Genomic DNA, 22622 nt, shown 5'->3' with positions numbered 1-22622 from the left:
GAATAACATTAAATTGAATCACTAGACCTCACCATTGTCCCAGTACATCAAAGCAGGTTGATAATCGGGATCTTTCTCACAACCTTTAGGTACGGTGACATTGATACCTATCCTTTCGTATTCAACCAACGGAGATGGTGATACATAAAATGTCATGTTACACAGTTTCCGGATCCTGAAATGGTAAACCAATACATGTTTATAAAGAAACTTTACATATCATAATTCCTACATATTTTGTATGGTTATTAAATGATGTCGATCTACAACATAGAGTTGAAACTTGATATTTCGAATTCCAGGAGATCGAGCATTTTACTTGGAGATAAATTCGACTTTAAATATTTCGTGCACGTGTTTTCGTGACGGGACTTGCAAATGTCTTCGAGATAGATAAGCAAGTTCGAGATACCGAGTTTCAACTGCAGATATATAACATGTATAACATGACGTCCCAAATATGTTAATGAGAAACAGAAAATTGTGTGTCTCTAGTTCTATTTCCTATCCTACTATCCTATTGGTACCTGAAAATGTTTTGTTACAGTCAGGAACAGCATTTCCGTAACACTGTGTATAAACATTATTTTTCTATTCGTCCTTAATGTTTAATACATGTCTAAATGTTTAAAATATACCTGTTTCTTAGAAGTCTTGAAGTTTGATAAAAGGTAGTCTCTGGATCCGCTATGAATGGTTTATAATCAGCTGTAGCCGCACTGCCATAGTCGTTGGACAGATCAGTTTTTGTTAATGTTCCTAAGCCTAAACCTCCAGCTACCACTATTGTTGATTTATAACGAGAATCAAACATTTGTGGTTAAAATTTAACGTTAAGACACAATAATATTTCTCCAATAGAAGTATCAGGATATAGTAGTTAGGTTCGTTATCTTGTTTCTAATATCTTGTATTAGAAAATGCCACTATTGCAATATCAATATCGCATCATATTTGTTCATTCTTTAAAGTAGGTCTAGGGGTCTGATACTATTAGATTATTTATATTGAGTTTTACGTGACACCGACAAACAGGTCGTGTGGCGACTTCCAGTTTTTAATGGTGCAGGAAATCACACAGGAGTCACTCCGAGCATATTTGTAGGCATGTGCGGTTACCTGCGCAGAACTACCGACCTTTTGAAAGCAAACTGGATTTTTTCCTCAAATGCAAGAATTATACATCTGAAATTTCGGATCCACAGCGGTGAGTGACAAGTGATTTGTACGTAATAGATAACAGATGTGCGGAGTAACGCAACAGGTTGCCCTGCACCACTGTAACTGGACATTGCAAACGTCACCCTTTATGAAACAAAATGTTATCACTTTGTTATTAAATTACTTACGAGTAGCATCTATCACAATTTGCGGTTCAGTAACAACGTTTAGGCTCCAAGTATCTGACGACTTTGATTTGGAAGCTTTCACTTTCTTCATAGTCCCGTTTAAGAATATATCATTCCTGCCTGAAACGTAGAACAACTGTAGGATTAACACTACCATTAAGTACTCTATGATGCATGTCGCAATGGATGATAAAGCTAAATTATAAAAACGGTGTTTCCGATCGTCAGTACATAAAATGTACAGAAAAAATACTTACGTTTTACACAAACAGTTTTCCCTTGAATTTTACTTTTTAGGTGGGAATAACCTATGGCATACAGTGACTGGTGAATACACCGCCCTGGTTCCATATTGAAGAAAGACTTTTCTCTTTCGTTTGTTCCTGTCAGATTTTGGATTTCTTCCGGCGTCATACCTGACATGTTTCTAAATTCTGCCACCGATTTATTTATTGCCTTTTTGTCGAATTCAAGTTTTCCGTGAACAATAGCGGACGAACCGACCATTTTTTGACCGACTTTCACTGGTGGAAATACATCTCTTCCATTTTTCAACGTTCCAATTTGCCATTCTGCAAGAAGTGACGGGTAAGAATTAATAACTAGTGATAAAATGTATATGTAAACCATATGTGTAAAAATGGAAACAATACATCTGCTTTTATTAGACAAATTGCAATGGCATACCTATACTATCAGTTAAAAGATGCAAATCATGCGTTTTAAAATTCTGATAAATGCCTACAAATTAAATTGTTCGCGCTACACTTTGTTAATAAGCATTTACAAGTACTTACCATAATATTCTATTTGGGAGTTTCCACCTTGCCATTCTATTCCTATTTCTGTCTGTGACGAGGTCCAGTAGGGCGTATCCTCATCAGCTGGTGTATCCGAGGCTTCTGTATATAACGGTTTTGTCCCTGCCCCCGATGTATCTGGCGGATAAAGACTTACTTGTACTTGACAGCTTGTCATCACCGAAAGACCGGCAGTATTTACTGTTGTTACTTCTACGGTATAGTTTTTACCGTCTTTGAACGTTCCATTCCCTAATTTGAATCCAGTCTTTGTCTTTAGACCAACTGAAGTACTGTTCATTACCGTTTGATTGCTGGAGGAATCAAATATACGTACAGCGTAATTTTCTATCTGACTTACATCTTCGGAGCAATTCCAATACGCACCAATATTGGAACTAGACCCTAAATGTTTGGTTGGTTCGTCTTCACTGTAGTCAGGATCTAGACATTTCACATATTCACATTCTGGTGGTGTAAGATCAATTTGTATTGCATTAGAATAAGCTAACGATTCTATACCAGCGAAATTGACAACTTTCACGTTGATGTAGTATGCTGTACTGTTACACTGTGAATCACTGGTAACATTACTGCACGTATCTTCTATGTTCGGAGATTCCATGTTCAGTCCATTAACTTCAAGAGGAATAAGATCAAAGCCACCAGAAAGCCGCTCGTATGAACATGGCTGTTTGCAAAGACTTTGACATAGACCCTTGCAAGGATAACAAAATGTCTTATAATGTGAAAGTGAAACGACGTTACCAAATTCAAATTTACTGTCAGACACTCCTAGCCAAATCTCTTTGACGCTGCTCTCCTCGTCATAAAATCCTCGTCCGTGTCGACACATTTTATCTTTTTCGTCCGGTATATCTATCTTATTAATTATAGCGTCGCTGTAGAAAGGGTGGTAAACATTTTCTATTGGGGGTTTGTATCCGTCTTCGTTCCAAGTAAGTGCTGATATTTTCATGTCGCCATAGAATTTGAAACCTGCAATGTTTATAATTTCCTCACCATCAACAATTAATGTAAGATCTAAAGTTGTTTCTAGATATTCCGATTTCTTTTCCACTAGAACAGTATATCTATGGTTCTCCGAAGAAGGATCAAATGGTACACTGAACCATCTTTGTATACTGGTAAACTTATTCCGAGCCCAAAATTGATGGTGCCAATTTTTATTTGCTGCAATTTTATATCCGAGAAAATGAATTCCAAACCCGTATTCGTCATTATCAAAATTAGTGTCCGTATTTGACGCATTTGTATTAGTAGGTACAAAAGCTCCAGCCTTTCTTGTAGTTATAGTTGGTACCGTTGAAGTTATGTTTAAAGTGTCGGTGACATTTGTTTCTGGGGCTTCAAGTCCAGTCATATTTTCAAAGACGCTTTCATCAAATTCAACTTCTACAGGTTTTTCATCTATGTTAAATGGGACAGCGACACTATCTGTTATAAGAGCGACTGTTGTTATAATGTTTTCTCCTGTCGCAATCCGGGCAGTGAAAGAATAATTGCCTCGTTGTAGCGGAAGTGGATCTGAAACAATGCTTGACTTAGTTATTTCAGTCAGGTCTGCATTGTAACCAATACCGAGGAAAGCTCCGGAACGATTTACGGCAACAAAGTCTGTACTAAAATCATCAGAAAATGTTCCAAACTCGGTGTCAACATTCACTGGAAAGTAGTGCTTTTGTGTCGGGCATACATAATCTTCGGACGTTGATGCTATTGCCAATAACCCACGCAGTTCAGATGTAGAATACTGGAATGTGTCAACAGAGTACCAGTTCTTGGCAATTTTAACCTTTCCGGGTAACGGACCGCTGGTATCAATTAAAATTGATTCACTTTGTACATGCGTTACCAACTGAGCTCCATTTGTAAAATTCAAAACAACGTAATAAACACTTTCTGAATCCAGCTCAAGTTCATAGAAAGCGGTTTTATCATCATTTTCTACCGTATTATCGCCTATAACAAAACAATCTGAGTTTGATACGTCTGCAATACCACAAGCCTTGCATTGGAATAGAAAAACTTTTGTTTTCATCACTCCAGATTCTTTATCTGTAAAGTTGGTCCATCTTATATGTATTTCAGAGCTTGAGTCTGCAAAGAGCACAGTCTGACTTAGGATGTTGTTAACAAAGATGGAGCCTTTATTCGGTGGAGAGGTATCAACAAGAATCTGTTCACTTGTTATGCCGATGCACATTCCGGCTTCGTCTTTGGCAATGACTGTAACATAGAATGTGTCTCCGTGGCTGAGACTGAGACCGTTCACTTTCTTGTACTCATTTTTGTTAACACTTGTTAATTCAGAAATATCATATTCCGTGATATTTCTGTAAAACATTGTACATTTACGGGTATCATTTGTTATAATATTGTCGTGGCTACTTATGCCAATTATGTAGTCAATTATGTCAATATCTGATCTAAATCCCGTCCATGACACCTCCACGGAAGTGGTTGATGATTGGTATTTACTAACAGACATTGAACCTGCGCTGATGTCGTCGTTGAAACCGACTCTTATGCCGTTTGAATAACCTTCCGTATAACCTCCTGCCATACTGTATGAACGCACTGTTATGTAAAATTTCACTAATTTTGATGTTAAGTTTAGATTTTTGAAAGTAAAGGAAGTATTAAGACCAACGTCGACGAAAAAATGTATGTTGGATCGCGTTTTTGCATAACGCCTGTCGTTTCCAATGGCTACTTCATAATGGTGTATGGATTGGGTAGGATCGTTTGAGCCATCGCCAAAATTATCCCAGTTGGCAGATAATTCCGATGTACTGAACTGATAATTCAAATCTTCTTGAAGACCATCTCTGACCAGTCCAGGTAGTGGTGGTTGTATTCGAACGGAGACACCGTCTGATCTCGCAATTTTAGTTCGGCCGAGGAAATCTACAGTTTTAACTGTAGCTATATACTTCATTCCATTCTCCAATGCCACCTCGTCGTTGTAAAATAACTTCGCTGCCGATGGAATTGGCTGGAAGTCAAATAGCACTTTTCCAGTAAGATCACTTACTGACCAGGACGCTTCCTTGACAGGGCAGAGATCGGAATATATCCATTTCCCTTGAATGAGATTTGGTACGGACTGATAGTCTATGTCATTCTCCTGGTCTCCATCGCTGACTGATAGAACTGGAGACTGACTTATTACAACACTGTCAGAAGTGACTTCCATTTTCAATCCAGCATGGTTGTATACTCGCAATGTAGCGTGAAATATTGCTCCATCATGTAAGCTAAATCCATCAACAAAGATAATACCGTTGGCCTCAAGCTTTACTGGTGTATATTCAAGGATATTAGTCCCATACGGTGTATAACCAATAGCAACCTCAAATCTGTAAAAGAATAAAAAAAAATCATAAACACAAACTATGGCCGTTTCATAATGAAAAAGTTAACACAAAGCCTGTCTACAATATCACCTTGATCGTAGTTAAAAGGAAGATCAGAATATAAAAAGAAACTGCAATAATAACTTTTTAAACAGTATGAATCCAACTCTACCTTTCATGGTCAATTCCAGATTCTTCGTCGACGATACCATAGGGGTGCAGCTCTGCAAACGCTCGTGGAAGCTGGCACCTTTGATGTTCTGTTACGTTTCCTGTTCCAATATTTGTCACGACAGCAAGTTGTTGTGTTGCCGGAACTGATCTATCAACAACAACTTCCCTCCCATACGTTTTCAGGTGCCCGATGACATTTTCGATTCTAACATTTACAAACATGGATGTCATGTTTTGTATACTATCAATGTGGTTATTCAGATCTCTGCTGAATGATCTGAACATTCTTGGGACAACATACTTGTCTAAAATATCAGATGAAGTACTGTTAGATCCAATGGAAATAATAACTTTGTCAACCAAGCTTTCATACTCTTCTACTGTATCCCATGTGCAGGTAAGGAGGCTTTTCCGAGAAGACATATATTTTGTACAGTCGAAGTTTCTTATCAGCGGTGCTGTTGAATCAGCAATTATAGCGAAAGATGACGTAATATTAACATTTCCAGCTTTGTCCGAAGTGTTTGTTGTAATGAAGGTAGCTTGTCCTGGAGTGAGTGTCACAACGCTTGTTAAATCGGAAAAATCTTCTGTATACGGGTGACGGTCATCTAAAAGTGGCAGTGATCCTAAAGCCCATTGAACTGAGGCAACAGAATTTTTGTCTGTTACATTAGAGGAAACTGAAAGCGTGTCAGCAGAACCCTGGTAAATAACATCGTTAACATTAATAATGCTAGTGTCATTCGAGTCTTCTATTTCATATGTAACTTCCGGTGGTATTCTGTCGAGCGTGATGCCGTCGGACGATGACAATATATATTCATCTCGGCATCCAGTCACGGCTCGGATTGTAATGTAGTATGTTGTATCTTCAAACAGCTCTATATGAATCTGGCACTGACCATGCGTTTCGTTCAACATCACAAGGCCATAGTTTGTATAAGTCTGAATGTCTGTCCCGTATTCAGTAGTGCCGATTGCCCAGTCGTAGCTAATGATGTTACAGCTTTCACTTTCAAACCCATAGAATGATGCAGCAATCGACGTATAATCGGTGGTGTACATCTCGTCTACATATAAATTTCTACCATCGAAAACAATACCAGGAACATTAGCTTTCTGAACGAAGATTGGTTTTGATTTTCCTTCTTTGGACTGTAGGCCTGCTCCATTTACTGCGATTATAGTTACTACGTATCTGATACCCGATGCACTCGTTGTTTCGAAATGAATATTTTGTATGTAAGCAGTTACGTCTTTTCCGTAATCAGTGAAATTAAGGATACTATACGGCGCATCGGTGGTTCCTATGGCAATACGGTAATTTATAATACCACTTTCAGAGTCTCGTCCGGACCAGCTGATACGGATTCCATTCTGATCATCATGTAAAATGTTTCCGTCCTCGTCCAATTCTTCTTCGTCTTTAAAAAGTCCGATATGAACCTGTCAAATGAATAAATTACTAATCTATAAAGTTTTATTTACTTTACAAAAGTTATTGAAAACCTAAGCTTAAGAGTCATTAGCATTGTAACAACATTCTAATACTGCAATTGAAAATTAATATAAATGGACAGAATAGTAATCAATCAAAGTTTAAAATGTTTTTCAATCATTTTGAGACACTCATACTTTTGGTGGTTGAGGTTCCGTTGTGTCAACTGTTACACCACTAGTCTCGTGCGAGGACGCCAAAAGAGCTCTATTCAATGCCGTCACGTGAAGTGAATACTGAGCACCATCTGTCATTGACAATCCATTTAAAAGTGTGGTTATTTTTGTGAAGAACGGCGTGGGTGGTTGAGAAATGTTATAGTGACTGTCCCTCGGCCAGAATTTCTGTTTCACGCCATATTTGGTTTCATAAATTATAATTCTATACTCTTTAATGCCAGATTCAGGGTCTTCAAATTCATACGTAAGATCCATCTTTGTATTGTCGCTCTGGTATGTCAACTTTTTGTTATTATCAGAGATATCTGGAATTAAAATTTTATCAGCATAAAATAAAAATAAATGCTGAATTAATAACTACTGAATATAGATAAAGGACACACTGTCAAGTGTCGGTTTCGAAAACGTCTTCTTGCTTAGAGCTTAGAGCTCCTAAATATATTTCTTTTAACTTTTGAAAAACATGACTTAGAACCTTCCTGTGTATTTAAATGATATCTATTAAGTTTCGATTAGTATATTACCTCTTAAAACTGGAGTCGTCAAATCTACCATGAATCCATTGCTGTTCGACGCATTCTCCAGATCAGCGCCGTTTACTCCATAGACAGTAAACACAACTTGATCTTGATGTTCCATCGATATTGTATGGTCTTCAAATTCCGATTGCTTTCCGGCTTCAAAAGTTCCCTTTTCTTCATTGTTTATGACTACGTCGACCTTGTAGTGATCTATACCACTTTCTGGGTCATAATATCCATCCCAGTTAGCAAATTTGGATACTGTTTCCGAACTGAAACTGAGTTCGCCTTCATTCTTCTTGCCATCTTTTACGTGACCAGAAATTGGAGGGGTGACGTCGACGAGCACTGTATATTATACATAATTGATGATTTATTGAACATATTGCAAATATATTGCGTGTGAAATAAATAAGAGCATGCAACCTTGCTTAAGAAGTTTCACAGGAGACATTTAAAAGACAATGTGATATGTTTTAACCATGAAAATCTTTTGAAATATTTCACTCTTATATTCAAATGATTCAACGAGAACCATGTATTAGATATAAATACTCATTCAGAACATGGCTGTTTTGCCTTATGACAAGCTATATTATCTGTGTAAGCAATGCAAACTGACATTACCTCCATCTGAGGAGCTATTGGTTGACTTCGAATTCAGAGCATTATTATAGGCAAAAACTGTAGAGTAGTACATTCGGTTATGTGCCAATGTTGCCGGTGCACATGATGATTTCTCATATCTTGTAAGATTATGGAACTTGACAACATTGTCTTCACCAGCCTTAGTTCCTACTCCCCATAAAAACCTGTCATAAAATAATGATGGTATTAGAAGATTAAATGGAAATTTGTCACATAAATGCAAATTTTATCTGACAGTTACTTCTTTTGTCAGTTATTGAGTATGCCTATAAACAAAAAATACTAATGCGAATAATCACCTGTCCAATCCAGACTCTGGGTCGAAAAATTCAACCCACTGTGCACATATTTTGTCATCATCGGCCTGGAATGCGCGGTCCTTGCGAAGCCTATCACCATCTAAAACATGTCCAGCTATTGGAGGAGACTTGTCAATTAATATTGGCTCATCACCGTGTCCAGCCGTAAATAGTTCAACTGTAATGGTTAAAATATCATTATTTGCCGATTATGTTCTGATGACATACACAAGATACGCTTATTTATAGCAATAAAATTGATTAAAAGTTCCCTTTGAAGCATAGAATAATATAGAATTATGATATAAAATAGAGCTTGGTATAATTAGGTACGTTTTCAGATTCAGTGTAAGCGATTAATTACAGTACGCTGCATTTGATTCAAATACTAAAAATATATCGCATATTCTTCTTATATTATGGAATACATTTGCACAGAACTCTATATTAAGTTACACAACTTATAAACAAAGACATAGAATAGTGAAATACCGTTATTCGTTACTCGAATACGAATCCAAGCAGGGATGCCTTCTTGTAAACCAAGTTCTTCTACTGCGACAAAAGGATCATCCCTATCCATAGATGCATGAAGGCTGTATGGCTTCAACTGAACATCATATTTTGTTTTGCCGAGTCCGAATTCAGCATCAGCAATCTTTGAAAGATGATCCGTTGCATTGTAATAGATAGCAATTAGATCAAAGTCTTCGTCATATATGATATCTGTTACACCATTGAAGACAGGTGGAGTAGTATCGACGACAAAAGGTGTGGAATGACATACAGTGGTGACAAGTGATCCGCCAAGTTCTGCACCATTTAATGCCTGGACTGTTACATAGTATGGACCATCTGTGAGATGAATGCCCTTTTGGAATCCGGAATCTGTCCAAAATTTCTTACTGGTCAGATGTGCATAAGGGTCTTTGTATGGAACTACATCAGTACCACAAACATCTCGGCCAACAGCCCATGTAAAGCCCCAGAGTCCGCTCTCATCGTCATGGAAACCTTTCCAGTTGGCTGTATAACAGACATAAGAATATTAATATCAATAAAATATATATTGCTATAAAATATTTTAAGAATAGATTTGACTAGTTCGATGTCAAACAATATCTCTTAACCTAGAGATAAGTCAGATAAAACCTATAGCAACGAACGACTTTTACAGCTTCTGCCTTAAATGATGTAGACACTATGTAATCGTATTTTAGCCTGAGCATTTATGTTTAAACCGAGCCTGCAACATTTTCGTTTTTGTCGTGTTGAGCGGCCTGTGGAGTTTCCACGTTTTCTATTCTATAGTTACACAGACAATAAAGTACGTAACTCACCAGAAACATAATGGTTCGTCAGCGTGTAAAGCTCGTCAAACAATGGTTCATGTCCATTAAAAACTGTGCCAGATCCTGGTCCATCTATGATTATTCTGCAATGAAATGATTTGGACACTTAAAGGAAAAACTAACAAAACATTTGAATCCATCCGATATAAGTAAGTTGAAACAGTTGCTGATAAACCAAATTTTGTATAGTTAAATTAGGGTCGAATAAAAATTTGCTAATATATAATATTATATATAAATGACACACATTTTATTTTAGGGGTACCAGGAAGTCATCAGACCAATAGAACATTTACAAAGTCGTCGAAAGTGAAAGGTAACATTTCAGTCTATATTTTACCATAATGATTGTACCTGTGATTATCTTTCCAAGTGACATCTATGCATTGTTGGGTGACAGCGGCAGTGCATTTGTCTGCCTGCAGAATATCTTTACGTGCATTCTTTATAGTACCAGGTTCCGGTGGAGTAAAGTCTACCATTGTACCCTCTCCAAGAAGATATGCATCATAGCCTAAAACGTTTCTTACTTTTGCATTTACAAAATAAGTTGATCCATGTGTTAGCGGTAGGTCGGAATATTCTGTTGGAGTATGGTATCCACTGCCAAGCCTTTCGTAGTTGCTATAAGTCCCACTTATACGTAGATAGGCATTAGCACCTTGCACAACATCATGGAAGTCGCATGTCTCCGAGTGATGTTCGTAGTCGAATGACACGCAGTTAGACCCATAGTCAATGCATCTCTGTGCACATACCCCTGCGTTAGGAGTTTTCTGTGACTGCAGAATCCAGGCGACTAATTTTCCTTCCCTCGGTATGGTGAAATGCTTTAACGCACCTGGCGCACCTTCTCTTGTCGTAGAATGGTCAAGTCGCAGCACCTGCCAGTCAACAAATTGAGACCCAAATTGACCAGGACTAAATCCTACAGCTTTGTAATGAGTTTCAACTAAAGGACTGTCTTCAAAGGCTATAACAGATGCAATTATCTTATTCGGGTGACTGGAAAACGTGTAAGAATGTTCCACTCTTCCGTCTGGCAGAGTGCTGTCGTAAGTGTCAAGCGAACATTGACTTATTGATTCTAAACCTTGACTGTTCTTCGCTTTCACAGACCAGTATAGAGGAATGCCTCCAGGAAGTTTTGATGGTACCATAAGGGAATTACCGCCCATGTCGGTCCAATCAACAACGTTTGTACCACCACGATGTGTTCCTATTGCATAGAATAATTTGACCTCGCTGACCTCATCTTGTGCGTGCATTTCAAGTCTAAATGCCGGATCATAGTACGGTCTTCCGGAAATCTGCTGGACGATACAACCTCTAGTTCCGGACCTTTTCCTTCGTTCGTTTATTGTAGCCGGTAAAACTGCCGGAGGAGAGGGATCATCGTCGCGTTTCTTCTTATGAAATATATTTTTGCGAATTGTCGGAACTGCATACTGCCATATTAAGCCTTCAAACACTGTTACACGCGTGAAGAAAAGGTTCAGTTCTGCGAAAGCTTTCAGTTGAAGACGAAGCGGTGTTAGTACCATATCCATCTTTGCTCTGGACAAACAGAGGTTAAAAAGTTATTTCTGCACACAAAAAAAAATAAACCACGGACAAAAAGTATATATAAAGTATGAGCGAGCAGCCTTGTCGCCATCAATGCGTATTGATCAATCGGTTACGACGTTTTACAGACGGAGCAAAGGTAACGCATAGAGAGATTGTTGTTGTGCAAGAAAATAGTATAACTTAAACATGTTTGTGTTAATATCATTGTAAAAATATAGTAAAATTTAAATCAGGATTTTAAATTTCAGTCATTATATTAATCCATTTTGGTTCTAGATTTTATCTTATTTAGCATTTCTTGTTTATGATCGTGTTAATTATAAAAAAAATTATACCTACCCTACATCAATTGGATATTTGGAAAAAACAAGTTCAGTAGTCATAGGAAATTTGGTTTCCATTAAGTATCCAATCAACCGGATTCCTCCCCTGGCGATAAAAATATCAATTGCGGCATCGCCCCAAACTTTACCTCCTACCCATGGTGTCAATGTCAACTGAAGAAAATTTAAGTGTATGTGATGTAAAAGATCATTTCTTTAATGAACTATAAAATATATAATTCTTTAATATGAAATTTGTAGTTCCTTATTTACAGTTAAATACTGTTTGCATTAAACATGTTTACATAATTCCGTTTGTTGTATATACGTGACTTTTGTATTTGGAAATATACAAACTGAATTTAACAACAGGCACGGTATGGTAGAATAATTCGTTAAATGGAACATTGCTCTTCTATTCACCTCACGTTTGCAAAGTATCGTTATACAAGCTTAAGATTTGATGTGTTGACTAAATCATATATGTTTGTAACCGTTCTCACTTATTTTTGAAAGTAATTTCTATCTTCTGTCAATATAGTAGACTTACCTGTGTTGTCATGCTGAGTACGCAAAGACCAACTTTTACACCCATACCTACACTTCCACCAGCACCAAACCCTTTAAATACATTAAATACATTAAAATGTTTACAATTTCTATACACATCGCAAGTGTGATGTGCACGAATTCTATATAAGCATACGTTCTATGGAAAAACACCGGATTTTGTGTAGCCCCTATTTTCTTTAAAGACTAAAATTATTCATGCCATCTAAATATGATTCCTTCATAGAAAAACGAAAAATGAAAAACATGCATCACATTCCCAGAACATAAAAGGTACTATAACATTGAGGACCCTCCTCCCCCGGTTCATGGACCGCCGTCTTCGGCAAATGGGTGGCTTCCTTTCCGGGGAAGGCGTACTCGTACCTCCATTTTAGTAAGTAAGGATTAAGTAGTAGTAAGTCAGTGCTTTTATTATATGAGAATATTGGACAGATATTTAGAAAGATGGAGAAATAGAGATATACCTAATGATAGTGGAACAGGCCCGACCATAAAATGCTGCCTCACGTCGAAGAAAATTATATCAAATGGAGGTACAGGAATGTTGGCACTGACGCAGAAATCAACTTTGTTTTTGAACTCCTTTTCAATCGCGCCCAACTTCTCTACAAGCTCTTTCATTAGCTAAAATAGTACAAATCCGTGACGTTTAACATAGCATTTTGTTGAAAAATAGATAAATTATAATATGAAAAATGACATTGTGTATCAAATACCAGTCATCGCTTCAGCTATCTATCACTGTAAAAGTTATTCAGTTTATTTATAAACTGTAAGAATGTTAAGATATTAAAACATTTAAATAAATGGTCAATATTAAAGCAGCCCTGAATCTGTTTCATATGAGACAAAAATAGATACAACTAAATTAATGGTCTACATGCCTCTTTCACAACTGTCTCTCTGACATCTTCGAGAACTTTTGTAACCTTGTGGTCTAACAACTGATATTCCCCAAGCTGTGCTACAAAAGTAGGTATTGTCATCTCGAGAATTTGTGCCTTGTTTGATATAGAGCAGGTACTATCAGCTGAAATTTCAAATGATATAAGAGTTTGAATAATGTCTCAAACATCCTTTCTAGCCATGAAATTGAACTAGTATTAACCGTACTTTACCGACGTATTGACTCAACGTCATAACTTAAGGACATTTAAGTGGAACTATTCACACGTTCTAACGAGTGACATGTATTCATATCCAACAGTAAGATAATGTTCGAATACATGCCGTGCCCGATCTATGTTCTTAACTCATTTTCTGAGAGTTCACTTTTAACAAGAGGGTCATGATGACCCTGGATCGCTCACCTGAGTAATATGAGCTACATGTTTCAAATGTCAAACTGATGATAAAATATTAAGAAAGTCAGTAGGTCACATTCATGGTCAATGAAATTCAGTTTTACGATTTGTGTGCAAAACTATGTATGTCATTAAAATTTCAAGACTGTATCTTAAAAAACAAGAAAGTAGGTCAGTAGGTCAAGGTCACAGTCAAGTGACATCATATTACTTGGGGTCATCAGGTAATTATAATTAAACAGTCTTGGAAATAGGATCAAATGATTTTTTAAGTATTTTTCCTATATAACTCACATAATAATTAAGTGACCCCAGGGCGGGGCCCCTTTTAACCCCAGGGGCATAATTTGAACAATTTTGGTAGAGGACTACTAGACAATGCATCATACCAAATATCAAAAGCCTAGGTCGTATGGTTTCAGACAAGAAGAGTTTTAAAGCTTTTTCCTATATAAGTCTATATAGAACTTTGGACCCCAAGGGCAGGGCCTCTTTTCACCCAAGGGGTACAATTTGAACAATTTTGGTTGAGGACCATAAGACAATGCTACAAACCAAATATCAAAAATCTAAGTGTTGTGGTTTCAGACAAGACGATTTTAAACTTTTTTTCCTATATAAGTCTATGTAAAACTTGGGAGCCCCGGAGCGGGGCCATATTTGACCCTAGGGGGATACTTTGAACAATCTTGGTAGAGGACTACTAGATGAAGCTACAAACCAAAGATCAAAGCCCTAGGCCTTGTGGTTTTGTACAAGAAGATTTTCAAAGTTTTCACTGTATAAGTCTATATAAACCATGTGACCCCCGGGGCGGGGCCATATTTGACCTTAGGGGGATAATTTGAACAATCTTGGTAGAGGACCACTAGATTATGCTACATACCAAATTTCAAAGCCCTAGGCCATTTGGTTTTGTACAAGAAGATGTTCAAAGTTTTCCCTGTATAAGTCTATATAAAATAGAAAAATAAGGAAACTTCACAGGTCGCTCAACATGACAATAACGAAAATGTTGCAGGCTCGGTTTAACTGGGCCTGTTCATGGACGGTAGTGGAAATGCAAGCTACCGTCCACGCCCTCTAGCCTCGGGATGTGCAGAACTCAACATTTACACATGCTAAAAGTACAAAAAGCAATTTAGAGAACTACTAGATGATGCTACACACCAGATATCAAAGCCCTAGGCCCTGTGGTTTTGGACAAGAAGATTTTTTAAGTGTTTCCTTTCGGTTGCCATGGCAACCAGAGTTCTGTATGGAATTCAATTCTTTGAACAATTTTGAAAGGGGGCCATCCAAGGATCATTCCTGTGAAGTTTGGATGAAATTGTCCTAGCGGTTTATGAGGAGATGTCGTTTAAATAAAAGTTTACGGACGACGGACGACGGACGAAAAGCGATCACAAAAGCTAACCTTTTCACTCCGTGACAGGTGAGCTAAAAATTAAAACTTTTTCTGTAAATCATGTTTCCAGTATAAGACATTCTTTTGTCATCTTCTAGGGGTGTGTTGTTTTCAGCTGATAAGTTTAACCTGGTTTGGACACGGTAAAAGAATGGTTACAATTTATTGTAATTTTTTATCTGCTTTGGTCTGTTTCAGATGAAAAAGATAGAAGCACAATTCTTTGAAATGGAATGCAAAATGCACTTTCGGAAAGATGTTGCCGAACAGAATATAAGGCTAAATATATAACCCTTTGTTAAACCAACCCCTTGTCCGCATCCAGTGCTTCTAAAGAGTCATCTTATAGAATGTATTAACTATCAAAACATCAGTCTTTAAATGCCATTTGACAATTGTACTAAATTCCCAGTATTTGTTATAATTTCTGTTCCTTTGGGATCATGGAGTTCACTCAATTTTACTATACCGGAATTCCGCTTAACTTGTGCCGGAGGGCGTGAAGTGTGTTGCATAAATTTCATTGCATTTCATGAACATTTCTTAATCAAGCCGAGTCTGCTTGCTTGCTTTCTAAGTTTCCAAGGGGTTTTCTTATATTTGTAAAAATCATTTAAAAGAAATATATTTTTACATCGTTTGTGTTGACACGATATTCCTACATCAAATTTCATATTATGAAACAACTCTATAGGTGGAAGACAGGTGGCAAAAAGTCCCGTGCAGAGTTTAACTTCAGCAGTAAGGGAGATGATGCTATTCTTTAACTTAGCATTTGCGACAATGTACACTTTCATGCCGAATAGTTTGATGCCAGTGTTGTACTCCTCGTCCACTCCTGTAAAAATGAAAATTCAATACTTTATAATTTAATTTGAATTATTTGGAAGGTTGTTAATAAGAACAAGCATAGCAACATCTATATTCACATTCGATGTTAATTCCTCCACAACTATTATACAACTGGATAAACTGAAACACGACTGCCTTCAAAAACAAACTCATTACAAATTAATTGTGAAGAATTACTTCTAGCTTAAATATAAATTGTTTGAGGATTCAAAATGCATTCAAGATTCAGTCTATTGTCATGCTTGAACAATATGATCGATAAGGTAAAATGATTGATGAGCTACTTAGAGAAATAAAGAAACATATACAAAAATTACCATCAACCCCAAATTCAACTGATATCCCATTAACTTTAAATTGTATTTTTGCATTTCCAGGGTCAACACTGACACTGAACTCCATGTGTTTTGTTTTTGCGCCAAGTGGAACTGGTACACTGCACGTGATACCTAGGCAACATTTATCATGCACAGTGCAAACATGACCAAAACCGGCAGCAATCCTGTCTTTGAAATTTGGACACACTGCAAAAGAATCATAGCTATTTGATTACATACATCAAACATGTACTTAAAATCAGTTGTACAATTTTTAACATGTTCTGGTTATTGTAAACATATGACTTAGGTTTCCTCTTGTAACATTTCGTGTTCAGAATGCATTGTAATTTTTTCGCCTCATCCCTTGATTTGTTACATAATGTAGCGTACTTAAAAACGTACACTACTGAACATATCGAAATAATACGACGGGGTTATACGCGTGCGGAATAATTTTACGAGGGCGTAGCCCGAGTTAAATATTTACGCGTCGTATAACCGATTCGTATTGTTGAGATACGTTAAAACATGGTTTCTGCTACATTATACCAATCTTAATATGTCTCTTATGTAACCAAGTAGATAAAATAGGGAAGCACTATTTCATGACGCATATCTGGCGCCGAATATTGTTAGTTGACGTGACATCAAAGCGTACCTGTGTTTTAACAGCAATGTTAAAAAACGAGACGTAAAATGTCCTGAGGAATAACTTGGGAATGCGTAGACGTCTGATGAGTTAATTTTCGCGCCTAAAAACCTATGCAGTGTATGTAAATTAAGTGAAACATAATAACGTTTTATTATTTTGATTCTTAAACGTCTTTTAAATAAAAAAAGTAGATAAAATATATGAGCACTCTTTCTCAGTGCATACATAGCGCCAAATAATACGTCGACGTGGCGTCATATTTCCATGTTTAACGGATATTTGCATGGATTTTATATATTACGATTGGACAACTGAAACATTTGTTTTTGAAGTAAACAGATTTGTACTGAAAATGCATTTGCACTGACTGTAAATGTAGGTTCATTTAACTGATTTATAAAAGTTATATCACTTGAATGGCAATCTGAATATGGTATCAAGTTTGGTTTTAGTACAGTTTAATAATTCTAAAATATTTCACTTTTCGAAATGTTATAGCCTTCTTATAAAACTATCTTCAGTTTACTTTAATGTATGTGGTTACTTTTTCCTGCCGTTGCCATGAGGCTGTCTGCTACGTTGCTTATATCTCCGCCTTTAGAAGAGGTCGCAACTCCATGAAGTTTCATGAATTTCTTGATAAAAGACAAAGACATTGTAGCTGGATTCCCCACTGGGGTAGCCACCATCGCACAACGAAGTTTGTCAACTAGTTCGCTGAAATCTTTGTATAGTTGTTTGCCCCCCGTCAGACTTCCAAATACCCAAGTAACAGTCTTGTTATTCACATTTACGATGTCCAAAATGTTCGGAACTTTTGGCCTGAAATGCCAGTACGAATTATAGTTAAGAAGTTATTTTTAATTGAAATAACAATATATCAAAGAGTGAACTTGAACTATACACACAGCTGTATGAATAAGTCGAGACTTGTAATGCATTAATACACTCTATCCAGACAGGTTTCCTGTGTGTTATATTGACCTCATGCATTGTTGTCCTTTATATCATTTACTGTAGTACGAGAGTGCTTTATCAATTTAAAACAGTAGAAATTCAGCTCCGTACTGACATGTAATTAAAATGATTATTGTACGTACCCGCCTTTGCCAAATAAAGCAGTTTTAAAGAAATCAGCAAACTTCTTAGTCTGTTCCTGCAAGCTCTTTTTCAGACTGTCTCCAAAAGATTCAGGATCATATAGTGAGGGATCATCCGGACGATATGCAGGATCTTCATCCCCTAACATATCATCTAGTTCATCAAAATCAGGTTTGTCTCTCTCTACTGTTTCTTCCTTTGAGTCAGGCTCTTCTTCCTCGTCCGTCTCACCCGATTCAAAGGTTTGTCCAATGTACCTGTTTAAACAATAACATTACCGATATACCTGCTAAAAATAACAGTTATTTTTAGAAATGACTAGTGTATCCGCCCAATCTAAATAGTCAATGGTCCGATTAATGTATAGTCCATTATTAGTAGTAATTGATACATTGTCTCATTCTGTAAATGTACCTTTGCAAATAGTGTAGGATCTCTATGGAATGACCAATATATATGTCCAAAAATTACTTAGCAATTACTGAATGGTTGCCATTGATCTATACAAAATTACCAAATTACTACCACCAAACGTTTGACAGATGTCCCTGACTGATTTGCTCTGCGATTATGCCAGAATAATTCATAACACAATAAAGATATTATCAACATATTGGGGTTTTAGCAGAAAATTTCATCATCATCTGTAATATTTTGAAAGAGAGTTACATATCTTTGAGCAGTAAACCTCCGGTTACATTTCATCACCGTTTGAGTTTTCAGAATATGTAATGACACATTGTCTTTAAATCTTAGGTTCCTGGCCCGCATGTATTCATCTACGATGCCCTTTATACAGATCGTTTTAGACTGACTGTGTAGAGCTTTGTAGGTACGATTATTGCTGCAATTTGTACCTACATAGGAGCCTACGGAACTCCCATTTGCATATGGTGGAATGTTTTTTTTTTTTATTTCAGTGGTAAAAGATTTGTCTTAATTTCCAAGATATGTTCAATTACTGAATCACGACAGTTTTTACGTAACCCTTTGCACATAGGGAAACCAGTCGATTAAGTTGAAATAACGTTGCCTTTTAACGCATGAAGCTTTTATCAACTCTTGCATATTTCATACTGAATTCATTAAAGGGGTTATATAAAAAAATAAAATGCGAAGCTATGTCGAGCATTTTGTCAGTTCATTCAACGAGAGAAATTCTTTTTCCTTTACCTACTTTATACCAGGTCAATTCGACCAACATCTCCTATACTTAAAATGGCGTCGATGTCGAAGCTTTGTTACACTAGTGTAATACCAAAATTATGTAATGGCATTATTCACTCCTACGACGTCAAACATGTAATAAATATATTTACCTAAACTCGTGATCGTTGCATTCTTGTATCCACTTCGGAATGGGAACCAATCTGTCTAAAAATGGTCCTGGATCAGTGTAATCATAATCAGCATCCGGGACTGTTTCATTCCTTGCCTGTCGTACCGACACGTGGATATAGTTTGGCTCGCATTTTGGCGCCTTTGTTGCTCGTCCGATTTTGTCTCCGGCCTTTACTTGTTTCCCATTAAACTTTAGTTCCGGATTTATATTTTCAATGATAACCTCTAATATTATAAATTCAGGATCTATCGGTTGAACGACCACTCTATTTTTATCTGCCTCAACATGCAAGATTCCGTTTACTGGCATCACAATCTACAAAATGTGTACATCTTTACAATATTAGATTTATCAAATTAGAAAAACAAGCAAAATGTTGATAAGAAATACAAAAATTATTAGTACTAGATGCTAGTTTTATACCCATGACAACTTAAACCAGAGATTATGCAGTATTTACGCTTTATGCTACTAGCATTTTGGTATTTATAATGTGGAATTATTTAAACCTGATGTCATAATTGATAAATGAATAGATCGGAAGTAAAAACCTACCAGCTCGAGGATGCTAAACATAAATCTGAATTGGTACGTCCTGCTGCATTACACTCAATGACTGACAGTTTGCTAAACATTTTACATAAACCAAAGCATAGCAAAAATATTAAATTGTTAAATCTGTGATCTAAAATAACTATCGATTGATATGTTTCTAAAAGGTTAACTTCCCCTTTATTATAAAGGAAAGATTTACATACTATATCATGCCAACAATTTTCAAATATGACTTAGGAGCTTTCGGGTCCCAGACATAATTATCAGAAAGATATGACGAAACAATGAGGCGAAATACTGAATCTACTTACACACAATTCCCCTTCCTAACAACTAACGTTAACTTTTTCTGCTTGATTTTACTTTTTCATTATATTCGCTTACCTTTCACCAGCAGTGTAAATAATGATAATTGATTTTCAAATATAGTTACCGATTGGCCCTTGCCAAGTGCCAAATCAACACCTGTTGTCTGGTACGTATCCTGAGTTGTTGTTGGCCACACGCCATCTTTGCAGCCTCCTTTCCCTTTACGCCTTTCTGTCGGAAAACTTCGGTGAAATTTTGGCCCAAATACCTTCTGAACGAGGGACTTGCTGGTTTCGATGCTGCGTAAAGGAGTATATTTGTACAGGTGGTAAATAAAACAATGTTCAGTGTTGTTATATTTTCTGGTCCTTTGGGATCATGGAGTCCATTCAACGTATGTGTAATAGAGTTCCGCTTAAGCCGGTGCTAGGGGGCGTGAGAGGTGTTGCACATTTCGTTACCTCTCATGAACAGACTCAATCAAACCGAGTCTGCTATTATTTTTCTTGGTTGCATTCCATGCTTCCAAAGAATCTTTTTACAGATTTTATTGGTATATATGCAAAAAAACATGAGCACTAAATTGCATAAAAGATCGTTGTCATAAGATTGGTCTGAATTTAATTTGTCAGTATTCCGACAGATAGATATTCTGATTCATTGTTTTGCGGTCACATTCACGACTCGACTGGCTGCTAAAATGTATCAAACTTGAAAGGAATGTTTCTTGTACTGACAGTAAAATGTATAGAAAGTAAAGTTAAACTGAAAGATAAAGACAAATATCCTATTTAGTTTGTTTACATACTTTGTAATATAATAATAAATAATGAATGTTAGATCAAGTATCCTTACACTTCTTTCACTTTCTTGTAACTCCATTTCACTCCTTTTATTAGATCCATAATTGCTTTGAATTCATCAACAAATGGTTGCACAATATCTATCAGAGGCTTAAGAGGTTCCAAAACTTTGTCCCATTTTGCTCTTAAATCGCTTTCAAGGTTATGCAAGGAGTTTTTCTGTGGTTTAAAATGTATAATTTAAGTTACAGATAGGTATATAAATATGAAATATTAACATTTCATCAGATTAAAAGAGATATCTTAAATCAAATCAAATTTAAAATATGCTAAGCAATGACTATTAACTTCAATAAATAGACATAGAGATGGTATATTAAACAAATCGCGGTACAAAAGGTTACAACTGCACACACTGTCTCTTTAACACGTTTTACGAAGATAGATAAAGCTATGATAAATCCATCTAAAATAGTATACAAATATGAATTTTGAATAATAGATGTGTTGGAAACAAGTCGATTAATCAGGTTTTACGGTATGAGTATAACGATTGTTACATTAACAAACTCCCTTATTTTTCTCGTTTAAACAAAATGCTAATGGTTGCTTAATTGTTTACAATTCTATTTGTAGGATCCTTATTGATTAATACCAAGAATTGTTAAACGAACAGCTGAATAATATCGGTGTTGTTTGACTTTTGGCAATGAAACATGTTTGTCGTTGATGATATCGTCATTAACTATGTACACTTGATTCTCTGTCTCCGTCACTAGCAATTCATTAATAATGTGAACTACCTCTCCTATGTTAATAACAAGATACTGTTACCATGTCTCCGACACCATCACTAAGGGCAGTAGTCATTTCTGATTCTAGATCACGACGTTTCCGGCCTGTGATTGACTTAATGAGTTTCTTTAAAGCTTCACCTAGACGTTTAAGTATACTGGGTATTTGCTTAGCTGTGTTCAGCCATTCAACTGCTCGACCTGTCATAATGTATGTTTTAATTTTGAGTTTAGTATCAGTTTAGTAAAATTTTTAACAATTGCAGATACAACATGAATTACTGAAGATCAGTTACTCACCATAAACTAGTTTCACTCAAAATGAGTCTATTTTCCTTGGTTGCGTTCTAAGCTTTCAAAGGATGTTCATACAGATTTTATTGACAAGGCGGTCCCCTAAGTGTTCCTTTATTTGTTCGTTTTCTCTTTGGTATCAATATGTTTTACTTTGAATATTTTCATGTATTTGTTAACCATTATTCCATACTTCATGTTTTTTTTCGATGTAAATGAG

The 22622-nt window shown here is 36.4% G+C and overlaps 1 protein-coding gene across 3 annotated transcripts in view; it reads right to left on the bottom strand.

The window, feature by feature from the left end:
• Positions 1-22622, bottom strand: part of LOC123547213 (uncharacterized) — a 60125-nt gene that overhangs the window by 3922 nt on the left and 33581 nt on the right. For all 3 annotated transcript variants that reach the window (XM_053551482.1, XM_053551484.1, XM_053551483.1), the window contains 25 exons: positions 22149-22309; positions 21367-21533; positions 20636-20810; positions 19625-19962; positions 18305-18562; positions 17749-18026; positions 16550-16756; positions 16015-16218; positions 13553-13698; positions 13133-13292; positions 12646-12716; positions 12112-12269; positions 10558-11760; positions 10192-10286; positions 9344-9877; positions 8852-9029; positions 8532-8716; positions 7908-8252; positions 7342-7688; positions 5702-7152; positions 2147-5532; positions 1607-1921; positions 1350-1469; positions 639-783; positions 33-175 (listed from right to left, as the gene is read on the bottom strand). In XM_053551482.1, the coding sequence (XP_053407457.1) occupies positions 33-175; positions 639-783; positions 1350-1469; positions 1607-1921; positions 2147-5532; positions 5702-7152; positions 7342-7688; positions 7908-8252; positions 8532-8716; positions 8852-9029; positions 9344-9877; positions 10192-10286; positions 10558-11760; positions 12112-12269; positions 12646-12716; positions 13133-13292; positions 13553-13698; positions 16015-16218; positions 16550-16756; positions 17749-18026; positions 18305-18562; positions 19625-19962; positions 20636-20810; positions 21367-21533; positions 22149-22309 (10770 nt within the window). The remainder of the gene's footprint in view (positions 1-32; positions 176-638; positions 784-1349; positions 1470-1606; positions 1922-2146; positions 5533-5701; positions 7153-7341; positions 7689-7907; positions 8253-8531; positions 8717-8851; positions 9030-9343; positions 9878-10191; positions 10287-10557; positions 11761-12111; positions 12270-12645; positions 12717-13132; positions 13293-13552; positions 13699-16014; positions 16219-16549; positions 16757-17748; positions 18027-18304; positions 18563-19624; positions 19963-20635; positions 20811-21366; positions 21534-22148; positions 22310-22622) is intronic.

This window comes from Mercenaria mercenaria, chromosome 9, assembly GCF_021730395.1.
Source record: "Mercenaria mercenaria strain notata chromosome 9, MADL_Memer_1, whole genome shotgun sequence".
Taxonomy (NCBI): Eukaryota; Metazoa; Mollusca; class Bivalvia; order Venerida; family Veneridae; genus Mercenaria; species Mercenaria mercenaria.
The sequence above is the reverse complement of the archived record's forward strand: the minus strand, read 5'-3'. Positions and strand labels throughout refer to the sequence as shown.